General features: G+C 37.1%; 1 protein-coding gene across 1 annotated transcript; it reads right to left on the bottom strand.

The window, feature by feature from the left end:
- Window positions 1-1545: 1545 nt before the first annotated feature.
- Window positions 1546-2499, bottom strand: LOC123235379 (olfactory receptor 1J4-like). Its single transcript, XM_044661498.1, has one exon. It carries the CDS (start codon window positions 2482-2484, stop codon window positions 1546-1548), a length of 939 nt encoding a protein of 312 aa, XP_044517433.1. The 5' UTR covers window positions 2485-2499.
- Window positions 2500-16161: the final 13662 nt, after the last annotated feature.

The raw sequence follows: 16161 nt of genomic DNA, 5'->3' as shown, positions 1-16161 counted from the left end.
CAACTTCTAGGAAAAAAAGAAAAATGGAGATTTCTCAGAGAAACAAAACAGATTATTTGGACTGGTAAAGGGATTTTAATGCAGTCAAGGCAGCTTACCTGAGAGTGTGGTTGGCTGCATGGTTAACTGAGAGACTTATGTATAACTGTGGCTAACTGAGAGACTTATGCAAGTGAAGAGCCAAGGACTCCAATGCCTTAGGAATTAGCACTCAGATTACGTCAAGCAACAGCTCAGTGTTTGAGGACCAAAACATCCATCAAAAAAGGATAGAGCAAAAAACAGATTCCAAAACATAGACATCATTCCCTTCCCAAGCCATAAAATCCTAAATTTCTTTATGTTTGAGACCTGCCTTATTGCCTAATTGTTCTGAATACATACTATTGTGAAGTTTGGGTTAAACTGCAAAGACAGACAGATAGATGGATAGATAGATAGATAGATAGATAGATAGATAGATAGATAGATAGATAGATAGATAGAACTAGATAGATCAGCTGTATTCAGGTCTCATGCAGGCAGATTTCAGGGCAAAAGGATGATCTACATTTGGAAAAACAGTGCATTCTAAACTATCCTCAATAATTTGCATAATGTCATGGTGTAATGGTGCTTTAAAATGCTTGAGGAAGTGGGAGGAAGGAAGGAAGGAAGGAAGGAATGAAGGAAGGAAGGAAGGAAGGAAGGAAGGAAGGAAGGAAGGAAGGAAGGAAGGAAGGAGATTGAGGATATCTCTGACAGTTTCTTCCATTCTGTCCAAGGATTCCCAATTCCCTCCAAATAAAATAAACAGCTTATAAAAATCCTAACATTTTAAGCTGATATGTTTTTCTTTGTTTACAGAGGTAGTAGAAACAACATCATTAGCAAACATTGAACATCAATATGAAGTTGCAAACAGAGTAAGAGTCATGTGGCATGAATATGATTGCTGCATAAAATAGTCTCTGAGACTTAGTTTCCTTATCTAGCAAATGGGAATAATAATTTCTGATATTCTACCTTAAAAGGGTTACATTATTTGGGGAATGGCTAAACAAATGATGCATATGGTTGTGATGGAATATTACTGTGTAGTAAGAAATGACAAACAGGTTAATTCAAGAAAAGAAGGAAAGACATCAAATTATGTGGAGCAAAATAAGCAAAACTAAGAAAACATTATATACCATAATGGAAATATTGTCTGAAGAATAATTGTGATTTTCTACCTCCAGAGAAAGAACTAATAAATAGAAATGTTCGTGACAGAGTTTTATATACCTATATACATGAATACATAGTCAATTATGTCTTCTTTAGAGCAGGGTGGAGAGAGAGGGAGGGAGATACTTGGGAACCTTAGTGAAACAAGTAAATGAATTTATAAAAGGGTTACAATGAAAGATCACATATATGAAAGAACATCATAAACAATAAAGAAATATAAGGTATGATTATTATTACTATTCCCAACTATAGAGTAAATGGGAACTACATTTAATCCCATGCATTGAATGAAATTAGGATCTTGGAGCTAGTTTGGAAGTCAAAGAATTACTGTCACTGAGAAAATATTGTTTTGTTGAGGATCCTTCTCAAAGCATCCTTCATATCTCTGTTCCTCAGACAGTAGATAAAGGGATTCAGCATGGGAGTCACCACTGTATACATCATGGCAGAGATGACATCTTTGATATTTGAGTTCCTGGAGGAGGGGAAAAGGTACTGACCAATGATTGTTCCATAATACAAAGACACTACAGACAGGTGTGAGCCACAGGTAGACAAGGCTTTGCAGGTCCCCTTGGTAGAGGGCATCCTTAGGATAGTGGCCACGATGTGGATGTAAGAGACAAGGACACATATTAGTGGAAGCATGATAACTGTCGTCCCCACAGTAAACATGACCAACTTATTGAGGGAAGTATCCGAGCAAGACAGCTTGAGCAAGGCATCTAGATCACAGAAGAAGTGGGAGACAACATTTTCTGCACAGAAGGACAATTGGACCAGAAGAATGGTGTGGGAAAAGGAACTGGCACAGGAGAGCATCCAGGACCCAACTACCAGCAGGCTGCAAAGACTTTGGCTCATGATGGTGGTATAGTGGAGAGGGTGGCAGATGGCAATGTAACGGTCATAAGCCATTGCAGTGAGCAGGAAGCTGTCGAGATCAGTAAATAATATGAAGAAATACATCTGCGAGATGCAGCCATCATAGGGAATGGTCCGACTCCCTGTCTGCATGTTAACCAGCATCTTTGGGGTCGTCACTGATGAGAAACAGACATCAGTGAAGGCCAAATGACTGAGGAAGAAATACATGGGGGTATGAAGGTGAGAGTCCAGTCTGATCAAAAAGATGATAAGCAGGTTCCCCAGGACTGTGGTGAGATACACGATCAAGAATAGGATGTAGAACAACACTTGTTGCTCTGGTCTGATGGGAAGTCCCAGGAGGAGGAATTCAGAGATACTTGTCTTATTTTCCCTTTCCATACTGTTCTTCTATCTGCTTAAAGAAGAAGGAATCAGTGTGGCACAGGGAAAAGAATATGGGGATACAGACAACCTGTGTTTAAATTAGAGCTTTGTCCTCCCCCCCATGTGACCCTGAACAAATCACAAATTTTTAGGATCTCCATTATTAATCTATGTAATAGACTAAATGCCCCCTCAGGTCCCACAGAAAAAAAGACATTAAAAATTGTTGTGGTTCAATCATTTCAGCCATGTCTGACTCTTTGACTAGAGTGGTTTGCATTTCCATTTCTAGCTCATTTTACAGATGAAGAACTGAGGTAAATAGGGTTAAGTGACTTGCCCAAGATCACATAGCTAGTGGCTGTTTTTGAACTCAGGAGGACAAGTCTTCCTAATTTCAAGCTCATTTCTTTATCCATTAAGCTACCTAGTTGCCAGAACTATTAGACACAGGAAAGATATAGAGTGTGGTGTAGGAGAGTAAATACACACAACTGACACTTTATAATATTAAAACTAAAAGGGTCTTGAGAACTAGAATGTTAAAAATCAAACTCCAGGCCCAGGATTTATTCCTCTGTGTCTCTAGCCTCAGTGTAACCTTTGTTCAACTCTTTATTCTCTCAGCTGCTAGTACATGTCCTTCTGAAAGTTTTTAAAATTTATTTTGAACATATTATGTAAGAAGCAGTATGTAGTAAAGTCTAAAGTGCTGGCCTCAGATCAAGAAATACCTGGGTGATAGATAATTTCACCTGACACAGTGGCTATGTGACCCTGGGCAAGTCACTTAACCTCAATACACACCAACATCTAAGACTATAGATTTCAGATTCAGTAATGTCCTGCCCTGGGAGAGAAGTTCCTCATCAAGAAGTCCCCACACCAATAAAATCACAGTTCCAAATAATATCTCTTTATTTTCTGTATATTCTTATACACTTTATGTTTATAAAGCTCGAACAGCATAAAATGGCACTAACACTTTTCAAACACACATGTAGATGTACATGTTGGTTCCTGTTAGAATATAAGTCCCTTGAGGGCAGGGACTGTTTCACTCTTATCTTTATATCCCCAGAGAATAGTATAGTTCCTGGTATATAATCAACTCTTACTAAATGCTTACCCATTGATTATTCTCACTTATAGTGACAAACATTATTCCATGACCATCTGTACTAGAGACACTTGGATTGAACAGAACAGGGAGAGAGAAGACTTTTCTATCCACATATTTCTGATCCACTTTTCAATGGACTGAGAAATTGTATATGGTAGAGAGGCTTGGGTTGTGTCCAATATAAATGACTTATTTCTTTCCTGAGGTTTTGATGCATTTACATGAAGTAGAAGGGACTCTGTGTTCTCTGAGGCTGTGGAGTACAAGCTCTGGAAAGTTCTATTGCCCTGGAAAGGTTTCCAGCATGACTATACTGTCTACCCAACAAATACAAGACTAACTGAACATGGAGAGCATCATCACCTTGTTAGTCTTGGGGAGAGGAATCTATGGGTTATAACAACTCGTTAAAATACTCTGCTGAGGAGAGGGAGGCCCACATCATTGTTGTTCTTCTCCACATAGAAGTTTAAAGCATTATAGCTAGACCACAGTTGGCATGAATAGCTATGATTGCATTCTGGAGGGAAGGTAGTGAAAGTAAAGACTTCTCTTTTCCAAAATAGAAATGAAATGAAGTACTCTCCTGAGACATGGGTTGGTTGTGTTGGAGGAAAGAGTAGCCACAACACTGACATAGCCAGTAATATTTTTATTCAGGGAGATAATGAAGAGAATGATAGTGAAAGACTAGAAGACCAAGGCAATATCTAAAGAAGAGGCCTTGAATTCCCAGAAGCAGAGGATATGACCAGAGATTAAAGTAGCCAATCTTCTCTTAGAATTCCTTTGGTGCTTAACCTTTTGAATATCTCTTCTCCTGCCATTTATTTTCCAACCCTCTTCCTGTTTCATCTCTGTTCTTAATAGCCTGTTTTTGGTATTTCATCACAGATTTTACCTTCTATGTAAGACTACTAAAAAAGCAACTATGAGAATAATTAGATGTATTCTCTAGCCTAGGTTAAATGGTTTTTCTTCCACTATATTTTCTCCTAGCCAATTGTAAACAAGTTACCATTTACAAAAGCCTTTGATTTACTCTACACTTGAAATTATAAAGATCTGGTCTCTCTTGTGAGTTGCAGGTGCATGTCACCAATTTCCTATTAGAGATGTCCAACTGTGTGTCCCAAAGCCATCTCAAAGTTAACATGTCAGAAACATAATCAATCATCTGCCCCAATGTTGCTCCTCCTTAGAAATTACCTTTACCTCTCAAAGACATCACCATGCTTCCTGTTAACCACACTTGCAACCATGGAGTCAATTTTGACTCTCTCAACACCTCCATAGCCAAGACTTGTTGATTCTAGCTTTAAAACATTTTTAAAATATCTTTACCCTTCTCTCCACTCACTAAGCTAATTCCCTTCTTCAGGTTCTTGTCTCTTTTCATTTGGACTATTGTAATGACCTCCTAATTGGTTTTCCTGCATCCCCTCTCCAATTGATGCTCCATATAATTTCTAAAGTAATAGTCTTTAAAAAATGTAGCTGATCACCCCACTTTCCCTGCTCACTATTTTCTGTAGAATCAAATATTCTCTCTCCTTTTTGATATCACGACTTGGATCCAACATTCTTTTCCTGGGCCATTACAAATGATGTCCTTTCATGTATTCTATGGTACAGCCAAACAGCACTTGATGCTAGTCCTCGCACCTAAAGTTCAACCTCCCATCTCCATGCATTTGCAAAGTCTGTTCCCTTTGCCTGGCATTTATTCATTCTTCACATCTACCTCAGAATCTCTAGCTTCCTTCAAAGCTCAGCTCAGATGGCACCTCCTACATGAAGTCTTTTTAAATCGCCAATCCCAGCTGCTATCACATCTCCAACCTAAAATCATCTTATATTTATTTCTGTGTGTTTTATATTTCTATGAATACATGTATAACTTCCTTTGGCAGAATATGAGTTCCTTGAGAGCAAGGAAGGTTTCATTTATACATATTATACACTTTATGCCTAGTACAATGGTTGGTGCATAGTAGACTCTTAACAAATGCTTGCTAATTGATTGGCTAAGATAACTAAAAAATTTCTTTGACACTGAGCACAGAAATAATTTCATTTATATCAACTATACAGGAGATTATTCTTATCTACAACATGACTCAAATATCAACCTGTGTTCTGACTAAATCCAGTGTTTTTTTGTCCATACCTCATTTACGCTCTAAAGTCATTCCCAGTTCTAGTAACCTTATTAGTTTGTGTGTTTGTTTTGCCTGAGACTATGATTTAATTGGCTTAGGTTCCTCTTGTTGAAAATATTCCCTTCATCTATCATAAACTATTCTGCAAACTGTAATCTCAAAGAATTGCCTAGAGCAATGCTAGGTTGAGTAACTTGTCCAGAGTCGCAGAGTCAATATCTGTCAGAGGTGAGACTTGAACCAAATTCTTCCTGACCCTGAGTCCAATTTTCCGTCCCCTGTCCAATGCTGCATCTCCTGTGAAAGGCATATGTACTAGTACCTGTATATTGTCTGGCATATAGAAGACACATAATAAATACTTATTGACCATCTGACCATTCTAGCATTCTAGTGTCCAGAGAACCTGGATGTCCAGATGGGAAAGATTTGGATAAGTACATCTGAGTCTGTGTCTGAGAGAGGAGGAACGTTCTGAAAATCAAACACATAGACACACTGAAATACCCCTTCATACATGCATATTCGTGGCCATATATACTCCCATTGATTGAATGGGTATTCCCAACTTCTTACCTAGCTGTGCTCATCTGTGAATAATTCAGATGATTGGAGCTTTGGAGAACAGACTTGCATATGATTCTCTCCTGAAAACCAACTTGATAAGAATAATATGGGTTGAAGCATGGTCAGCCCTAAACTTTATGCTGGGTAAGAGGAAAGAGGTGATAATTTTTGCCTCTTAGGATGAGTAGACTTTGCTCACCTTCCAAACATAACACAAAAGCAAAATTATCTTATTTTGCTAGTTGGGGGCAGAGGGAGATTGTAGAGGAGGGACAATGTCCCCAGCTCCTTGTTAGAACAATTGCCTAATTCCCCCATGGACCTATGTGGGATGGATATGTCTGAGATCACATTATTTGTTTCAGAAGCTGGAAAAGATGAGGCTGTGGGGTTATTGGAGAAGATTCTTTGATGTATTTCCTCTTTCCCCTGGACCTGTATAAAGCCTGGAGAGCCAGGAATAGCTTTTACCCCCATATCCAAAGGACTCCTATAAGTCTCACTCTTGATGCCAATGACTCTAGTCTGGCTCCTAAACTCCCTGGATCAATCTTAACTCCCTTGGTCCAGGTTTAAACAAGAGTCCTACTTCCTTTCACTCAACAATGAAATAGTTGATGTAAACATACTTTATATAGGAATGAAAGTATAATAGATCAATGTTTAGTGGCCAAACAATAATGTCAGTAAAGTTATCAAATGAAATTAAGACTATTAACGACCACGTGAAAGAATTCTCCAAATCAACTAATAAGAGAAATGAAAATTAAACAACCTTCAGGTTTCATCTCATTCCTAGTAAATTGGAAAAGAAGGCAAAAGAAGAGAATAGTTAGTGTTAAAAGGGTTATGGAAAGATGGGTTGAGTAATGCTTTATTAGAGGAGTTATGAATTGATACAATTACTTTGGAAAGCCATGAGGAATTATTCAAATTAGGTGATTAAAACATTTGCATCTTCTGACCCAAAGATTATGCTATGAGGCATATGTACTACAAGGAGGTCATTGACAGAAAGAATGTCCCCATATATAGAAAAATATTTGCAGTATCATTGATCATTTGGTATGAGGAGTGGTAGGAAAGAACTAGAAACAACATAGATGCCATAGACAGGAGAGTGCCTATATAAATTGTAGTACTTGATTGAAATGGAATATTGTTTTCCTGGAAGAAGTGATGAATATGATAAATACAGAAACACATGGAAAGACTTCAATAGATTGCTGGAATATAAAGTAAGCAGAGCAAAAAAAAGGTATTTAAAATTATTGCAACAATATGTTCTTGAGAGCACTATAATGGCTCAACCAATTAACACTGAATGAGAAAAAAATTACAAAGAACAAGCATGACCCTAAATAAGAGATTGGAGAAGACATCTTCCTCTATCTTCCACTCTTACTACTTTGCAGTGGTGAGAAGTTCATAGGTTTGGAACTTTGCATATCTTTCCAGCTGCTTTTTGATACATCTATTAGTTTTATTAATTGTTTTGTGTTTTTCCTCTTTTTTATTTAATAAAATTATGTGTTATATAGAATGGCTTTCTGGGAGGAAGCAGAGGCAGGGATATAAGGGAAATTTTAAAAGCAATACACTTCTTTGAAAAAGAGAGTATATTGAGGACATGAGGCAGTGAGTTTCCAGGCCTTAGAGCACTTGTGGATTTACTGTTCTTGGAAAGTTATAAAGAAACTTCACAGTATTTCTTGCCTAATTCTAATCTAATACATAGAAGTTTGCTGAACTTCCTTTTCAACCTTTAAAACTATTCCTGGGGTGATGGAGAGTATTTTAATTGACTGAGGGGACCTGAGTAATCAGTCAGAAGTACTTAGTCTTTTTTCAGAACCACATGTCTTTGTGGCTAAACTTATTCAAGTTTCTTTCTTCTTGAATAAATCTTTTTCATCCTATTAGTAATTAAAGTTCACAATTCCATTCATATTGCCCTTTCAATATCAAGTATTCATTGGAGAAATGTCAATTACCCTTTGACATTAGGATCCAGAAGAAATATTCCTGGATTTCCAAGGTGATCTTCTATGGTAAAGAAACTTTTGGAGATATTCGAGTGTCCTATATGCAAAGGGATACCTAAAGAATTTTTGTAGGCCATGTTAGATGGCTCTATTTGTTGAGGGACTCATGGAAAAGTTTTCATCCAGGACAATTTGCTTTCAGATGTAAAAATGAGAGAATGACATTCAGTTAAACCCTAAATCCAAGTCACTGCAAGAAGAGGCCTGTATGTTTTGGAAATTTCTTTAAAGACCTCCTGAGATAGGAAGCTGGATTTTCTTTTCTTTACTCATTTTTTTTATTCCATTTGAGTTGAGAAAGGATATTTCAAGAACCAAAACATGCACTTGTGACATCTTACTTGAATAGGAACTTTTGACAAACAGTATGGAATGCTTTTTATCAGAACTTCAGAATTCTGTATTGGGGGAGAGTTCTGACTTCCACCTGTATGCTTCAAATTCTAAGGGAAAATATAAACAAAAACCAATAATAATAACAATTGAAATTTCTACAAGGTTTGACTGTTTATACAACTCCTTCCATTAAAAACCATTGTTTAAAGGTAATTCAAGAATTATTATCCCTATTTTCTGATAACATAACTAAGGCTAAGTTAATGGAAATTACTTTTTTCACAGTTATAATGTTAATTAATTCATTGATTCAACAAATATATAGTAAATTCCTATGAAGTTTGAGTGGCTATGTTAATCCTGGAGGGGAAGGACAAAAATTAAAAAAAAAAAAACAGAAATTTGAGAGGAATTACCAGAACAGTTGTTCTCAGAGTGTACAATTGAGTGCAGTGTATGTGTGTATTTGGGGTTGGGGAAAACTATCAGTGCACAATTCAGCTAAGTTCAGTTCAGCAAAAGTTTGCCAAGTACCTGCTATATGAAAAGCAAACAACACAAATGACACAAATAACTACAATACAGTATAGGATATGTTCAATACATTGGAGAGGAATGAATTACTTTGAGAGTTCATACCTAAATTGCTTACCTGTAGAAGTTCTAGAAAGTAGTGCCTTTTTCAGAATCTGCATATCTAGTAACAAATGCTATCTACATAAATGATTGTGAGATCAGTTTGGAAACTTTTAAAAGAATATATAAATATATAAATTAATCTGTGAGAAACCAGACAATACATAACAGTTATAATGGAGGGTTAAAAACCCCCAATGAATTAGCCATGATTGTAATATTTATTAAAAGGTATATGTGAGATTATATATATATACACACACACACAGATTAACATCAGAATCGGAAGAGAACTGAGGAGTCATCTAGTCAAACTTGTACTTGATCAAAATCTCTCCTTTGACATGCCCAACATATGGTCAATCAACATCTGTTTAAAGACCTACATTGATTTGGAACCTATCACCTCTGGAGGCAGCACATTCCATTTTTAGAGTCCATAATTATTATACATATCACCAAAATAATCATCTCTGTCATCATCACAGCAATCATCATCTTGATGCCCATATTCAAAATAAACACCATAATCATCATGATAGGCATAAGCTTCATAACTATTATGATAGTCTTTGTGCATCATAAGCATAATGATCAGATGGTCATAATGATGAAGGCAATGATAAGGAAGAGCAAATTAAATGATGATTCTTCATCACATCACCAAGACAAAGCATTGTCATGCTAGCCATCACCATAAAGGCAATATCATTTTCATCATTATTATCCGTATCATCATCACCATGCAATATTTTCAAACCATCTCTTAATAATCACTTACTGAATCGCCATTTCAGCATCATATTTTTGATACCATTTTAATCAGAGTGTCCATTAACACTATCAGCATAGTTATCACCATTACTATTCCCACCATTAAACATATTCTTAATGCCTACAATTCTTCAGCTATGTTCTCAATAGCTGCCTTGGTACTCCTTCCGCATTATAGTATGAGACTATAATAAAATCAATAGAGCCATTCCTCATCTTGCCAACCCATCAATTTTCCAAACCAATATACCCCTATCTCGTCACCACTCTCCTATATATGTTGTCTTCTCTTAATAGAATGTAGACTCATTGAGGCCAGGGATTACATTCTTTTTGTTGTTTTTTTTTATCCCAACACTTGGTACACAGTAAACAGTTAACAAATGTTTTCACTCATTCATTCATTCATGTGCATTTGATGATATCTGTGCTCAAATGTTGATTGTGAAAAACTCATTGGCTTTGAAAAAAATAATATAAAATATAGTTAAGCTTGATTCATCTTAAACCTAGGAAAAAGGATACCTGGGGTAGGAGTGGTAGACACATGATATCTGTCTTTAAGTATCTGAAAGGCTGTAATATGCAGAAAGGATCAAACTTGTTCTGTCTAAATAAGAGGGAAGAAATAGGAATGATGGGAAATTAAAGAGAGGCATATATAGCCTTGTTATTAGGAAAAACTTTCTAAAAATTAAAAATTGCCCAAAATAGAATGATCTTCCTAAAGAGATGAGGAGTTCTACTTTCTAGGTGGCTAAATAAACATTTGTTTTCTGGAACTATTTTATAGACTGACAATATGCCTAAAAGATGATATGGAATGCCTATCAATTCTTTACTTTGTGTGGCTTTTGAACTCAGAGATATTTTAGCAGAACTTTATCACCTTGCTGGAGATATAGAAAATGAATTTTAGCATAAAATTACCACTTGTTTCAATTAGAACATTTTTAAGATTTTTAAAGCTTTTAAAATTCTGCTGATAGTAACCACACAGCTATGAAGTGTCTGAGGCCAGATATGAACTCGGGACCTCTCATCTCCAGGCCTGGTTCTTAACCACCATAAGCACAATGGTGGCATATAACCACCAAGGTGCCCCCCAAAAGTCTTTTTGATATAGTCAGCTTATAAACAATTGTGTCGTCATACTTCTTCTTGGCTGTAATATTTGTAACACTGACTTGTGAGTGCCCAGTCTCAGGAGAAAGAAACTTTGACACTGATGCAGAGTTCAAGAGTCTTTTGACTTATGAATTGCCTCATGAAATGTGGTACACAAATGGAGCCAAGATGGAGAAGTGAACCAAGCTCCTCTGTGTCACCACAGGAATCCTCTCTAACCAAGATTAAAATACTGCCACAAAAAGAATATAGGAATTAAAGAACCAACAAGAAGACAGAGTGAAACAACTTTCAAGAAAAGAAAAACCCAAAAGGTAGGCAGAGAAAATGTGGGGAACTGGTATGAGAGAACAGCAGAGCCAGCCAGAGGCTATTGCAAGGAGTCAAGAGAACACCAAGAGTAAGCCACACCCACTCTCCTCCATCCACTCCCCACACCCCACACCCAACACACACATCTGCTGTCCGAGGTTTGGAACGTAAGCCCAATTGAATATTCAGACCCTGATATCCTGCCTGGGCAAATAGTGGTACAAGTCAACCCACACTCCTTGAAATTTCAAACCTGTGGAGAAGTCCAGAGTTCCAGCCCAGGGCAGTCTGGGCTAAAGTGGACTGATCAGTGTGGGCCCAGATCAAAGTCAGGAATCCCAGTCTGTGCTTGGGATGAGGATATAATACACAGTTTGGGATGGCTGATCAGTACTAAATACTGATCTTTTTTGCCTAAAGCTCAGGGTGGAGATCCAAGACAGGGCAATCAAGGGTATACCTGATTGGATCAAGTAAACAATGAGACCAAAACTTGAGCCTAAGCCTGGGGCTAGAATTTAATCAGCCCCTGACCTGATCAATGTCAGAGTAAAATCAAAAGCTTACAGCCCAAGCTTGAAGCAAGTCCTTAAGCCATTAGTATCTCAAGGGTCAATTGAATCAGCAGGGGGCAAGGGCTTCCAAAGCTTTCAGCCTTCATACCCAGAAAATAAGCTTAGAATAACATCAAACAAGGACTAAAGTTTAAGGGGGTATCCCAACTTCCCAGAAAATGAAGCCTAACTATAATTAGATAGGAAAAACTGAGCAAACAACCAAAAAAAAAAGCTAAGAGCAAGGTATAGAAACAGAATGGGACAGTGAAAGCAAAGGAAACATATGCAAAGTCCAAAAGAAAAATATGAATTTGGCACAAATTCCTGAAGAGCTCAAAAAAGACTTCAAAAACCAATTAAAAGAGGCAGAGGAAAAGAAGGGAAGAGAAATGAAAGTGATGCAAGAAAAAAAGGCCAATTGAAAAAAGGAGAACCAAAAACTGGCAGAGTGAAATCAGGCCTTTAAAGACAGAAATGACCACGTAGAAACTAATGATTTCAGGAGAAATCAAGAAACAATAAAGCAGAATCAAAGAAATTAAAAAAACAAACAGAGGAAAACACGAAATATCTCATTTTAAAGAACTGACATAGAAAATAGATCTAGGAGAGACAATTTGAGAATTATTGGACTACCTGAAATCCATGATCAGGAAAAAATCATGGACATCATATTACAAGAAATTAACAAAGATGACTGCCCAAAGATCCTTGAACAAGAAAATAAAATTGAAATTGAAACAATTCACAGATCACCTCCAGAAAGAAATCATCAAATGACAACTTCCAGGGATGTAACAGCTAAATTTAAGAGCCACCAAGTTAAGGAGAAAATTCTTCAAGCAGTCAGAAAGAAAGCATTCAAATACCATAGAGCTATAATCAGGATCACACAGGACCTAGCAGCTTCTACATTAAAGGACTGAAAGGTAAGGAATATGATATTCTAGAAGGCAAAGGATTTGGGTTTACAACCCAGATTCACCTATCCAGCAAAACTGAGTATATTCTTTCGGGGGGGAAATGGACATTCAATAAGATAGAAGATTTCCAAGCATTCCTGAAGAATAAACCAGACCTAAACAAAAAATTTGAAGTCCAAACACAAGATACAAGAGAAGCCCCAAAAGGTAAATAAGAAAGAGAAAATTTAAGGGACTCATGAAAGTCAAAATGTTTATATTAAAAGAGGATTTCTATAATTCTCAAAAATTATCTTAATAGAGAAGATAGAAGGAATTTACTCAGAAAGAGGGTAGAGAAATAAGCTGATTATGATGATAGGATGTATATGATGACATGATGTGTATGTAAATGTGATAATATGTAATGATATGTATATATGATATGATATATATGCATATGAATAATGTGTAAAAATCAATCAAGGGCTAAAAGAGAAGGTTGCACTGTGAGAAAAGGGGAGGGAGAGATAGAATGGGATAAATTATATAACATAAAGAGGTGTGAAAAATCATTATAGAGAGGGTAGGATAAGCATGGTGACAGGAATGCTTATTTACTCTCATCTTAACTGGTTCAGAGAGGGGAAAACAAGTATATTCAGTGGGGTATAGAAGTCTATCTTACCCTTCTCAGTGAAGTATAGAATTCTATCTTACCCAAAATAGAAGTAGAAGGGAATAAGACAAGGGAAGAAGGTGGGGGGGTAACAAAAAATACTGATAAGGAGGAACAGAGAGAAAGGGAATAGAGCAGGATCTAAGGGGGATAATAGTATAAAGGGAAATACACATGTAGTAAGCATAATGCTGAATGAATGACAATGGAATGAACTCACCCATTAAATGTAAGTGGATAGCAGAGTGGATTAAAAACCAGAATCCTTGTATGTGTTGTTTACAAGAAACACATTTGAGGCAAGGTGACACACAGATTCAAGGTACAAGGCTAGAACATAATTTATGATATATCATCTAATGTAAAAAAAAACAGAAGTAGACAAAATGAAAGTAGAAATAGATCTGATTAAAAGAGGTAAGGAAGGAAATTACATTTTGGTAAAAGGTACAATAAACAAAGAAGTAATAACAATACTTAACATTTATGCACCAAATGGCATAGCATCTATATTTCTAAAGGGGAAATTAAAGGAGCTTAAGGAGGAAATAGATAGTAAGGTCATACTAGTCGGGGATCTCAAACTTTGCCTTTCAGAACTAGATAAATTGAACCAAAAAATAAATAAGAAATTACTACGCAAATTATTTGACAAAATAAGCAAAAAAGAAATCTTACCAAATTCTTTTTATGACACAAATATGGTACTGATTCCCAAACTAGGCAGACTAAAAACAGAGGAAGAAAACTACTGACAAATCTCCTTAATGAACATAGATGCAAAAATCTTAATTAAAATGGGCAAAGATGCCCATTATCACCTTTATTATTTAATATTGTACTAGAAATGCTAGCAGTAGCAATTAGAGAAGAAAAAGAAATTGAAAAGATTAAGATAGGCAATGAGGAACCTAAACTCTCTCTCTTTGAAGATTATATGATAGTATACTTAAGGAATCCCAGAAAATCAACTGAGGCTAGTGTAAATAATGAACAACTTTAGCAAAATTGCAAGGTACAAGATAAAACCACATAAATCATAAGCATTTCTATATATTTCCAACAAAAGTCAGCAGCAGGAGGTTTTCCGGGTTAAGATGGCAGCAGAGTAAGAAGCAGCTCTTAACCTCTACTGACCAAAACACACAAAACTCCTCAAGGGGACATAAAAACAAGTCCAGACGAACGGAGGAACTCCACAACAGGGCACAGCGTGGAAGGTACGTGGAATCGAGACATTTCCAGGCTATAAAGGGCTCTCACTAAATCGCGGGCTGAGCAACCGCCCCACCCCCACCCCCTCCACACACAAAATCTATAGCTCTGAAGCCAGCTAAAAAGAAATAGAGCAAGTTTGGGGCACCCATCGAGTCATTGGCAGCTCAGGGGCCTGTTCCTGAGAGCAGCAAGATTTAGGACCCCAGTAAGCTAGAGAACGCAAACGAAATCTGAGCATGAGGGCAGAGAGTGGACGCCCAGCGCAGAGTACACAGGCACTGGCGGAGGCGTGGGTGGAGGCAGACACAGCCAGGAACTAAAGCTCTGAAAACCTGAGTGGGGAACCAGTGCAGACGGGTATAGGACTGTGGAAGCAGCGCCCTGAGACTTGTAAAGGAACCTCCTGCAGAGGATCAAGCAAGGGGGTCCACTAGGGGGCTTGACCTTGGAAAAAATCAGAACTCAGACCTCAGGTACCAATAGACAGCGAACAGACACTGAGCGCGAGGATAAACCTGAGAAGCTGCTGGGCTAATGATGGCTACCCAACCTCAGGAAACTCAGAAGAGAAAGAATAACAACAAGAAAAAGAAGCCCTTAACACTTGACAACTTTTACACAGAGAAAATCCAGACAACTGAGCAAACAGAGGAGGAGAACAAACAAGCATCCGGACCCTCCTCAAATAAGGAAAACTCCTCACAAGCTATGGAAGAGTTCAAAACTGAGATTTTGAGGAAAATGGAAGAGATCTGGCAAGAAAATAACTGTTTAAAAGGTAAAATCTTGTAATTGAACACCAGAAATGACCAGATTGAAAAGGAATTCCAGAAAATTATGGCCGAAAACCGAAAGATTATAGCCGAAAATCAATCCCTAAAGGCTAGAATCGAGCAATTGGAAGCTAATGATCTCTCAAGACAACAAGAACAAATAAAACAAAGTCAAAAGACTGAAAAAATAGAAGGAAACATGAAATATCTCAATGAGGGAATGACAGACCAAGAAAACCGGTCTAGAAGAGACAATTTGAGAATAATTGGTCTTCCAGAAAAACCAGAAATTAATAGAAACCTGGACTCCGTACTAAAAGAAATTATTCAGCAAAATTGCCCTGAAGTACTACAACAAGAGGGCAATATAGACATCGAAAGGATTCATAGAACACCCACTACATTCGACCCAGAGAAGAAATCGGTTAGAAATATTATTGCCAAATTCAAAAGCTTTCAAGCAAAAGAAAAAATCTTACA

The sequence above is a fragment of the Gracilinanus agilis genome, chromosome 2 (assembly GCF_016433145.1).
Source record: "Gracilinanus agilis isolate LMUSP501 chromosome 2, AgileGrace, whole genome shotgun sequence".
Taxonomy (NCBI): domain Eukaryota; kingdom Metazoa; phylum Chordata; class Mammalia; order Didelphimorphia; family Didelphidae; genus Gracilinanus; species Gracilinanus agilis.
This window is presented reverse-complemented; position numbering and strand designations above follow the sequence as displayed.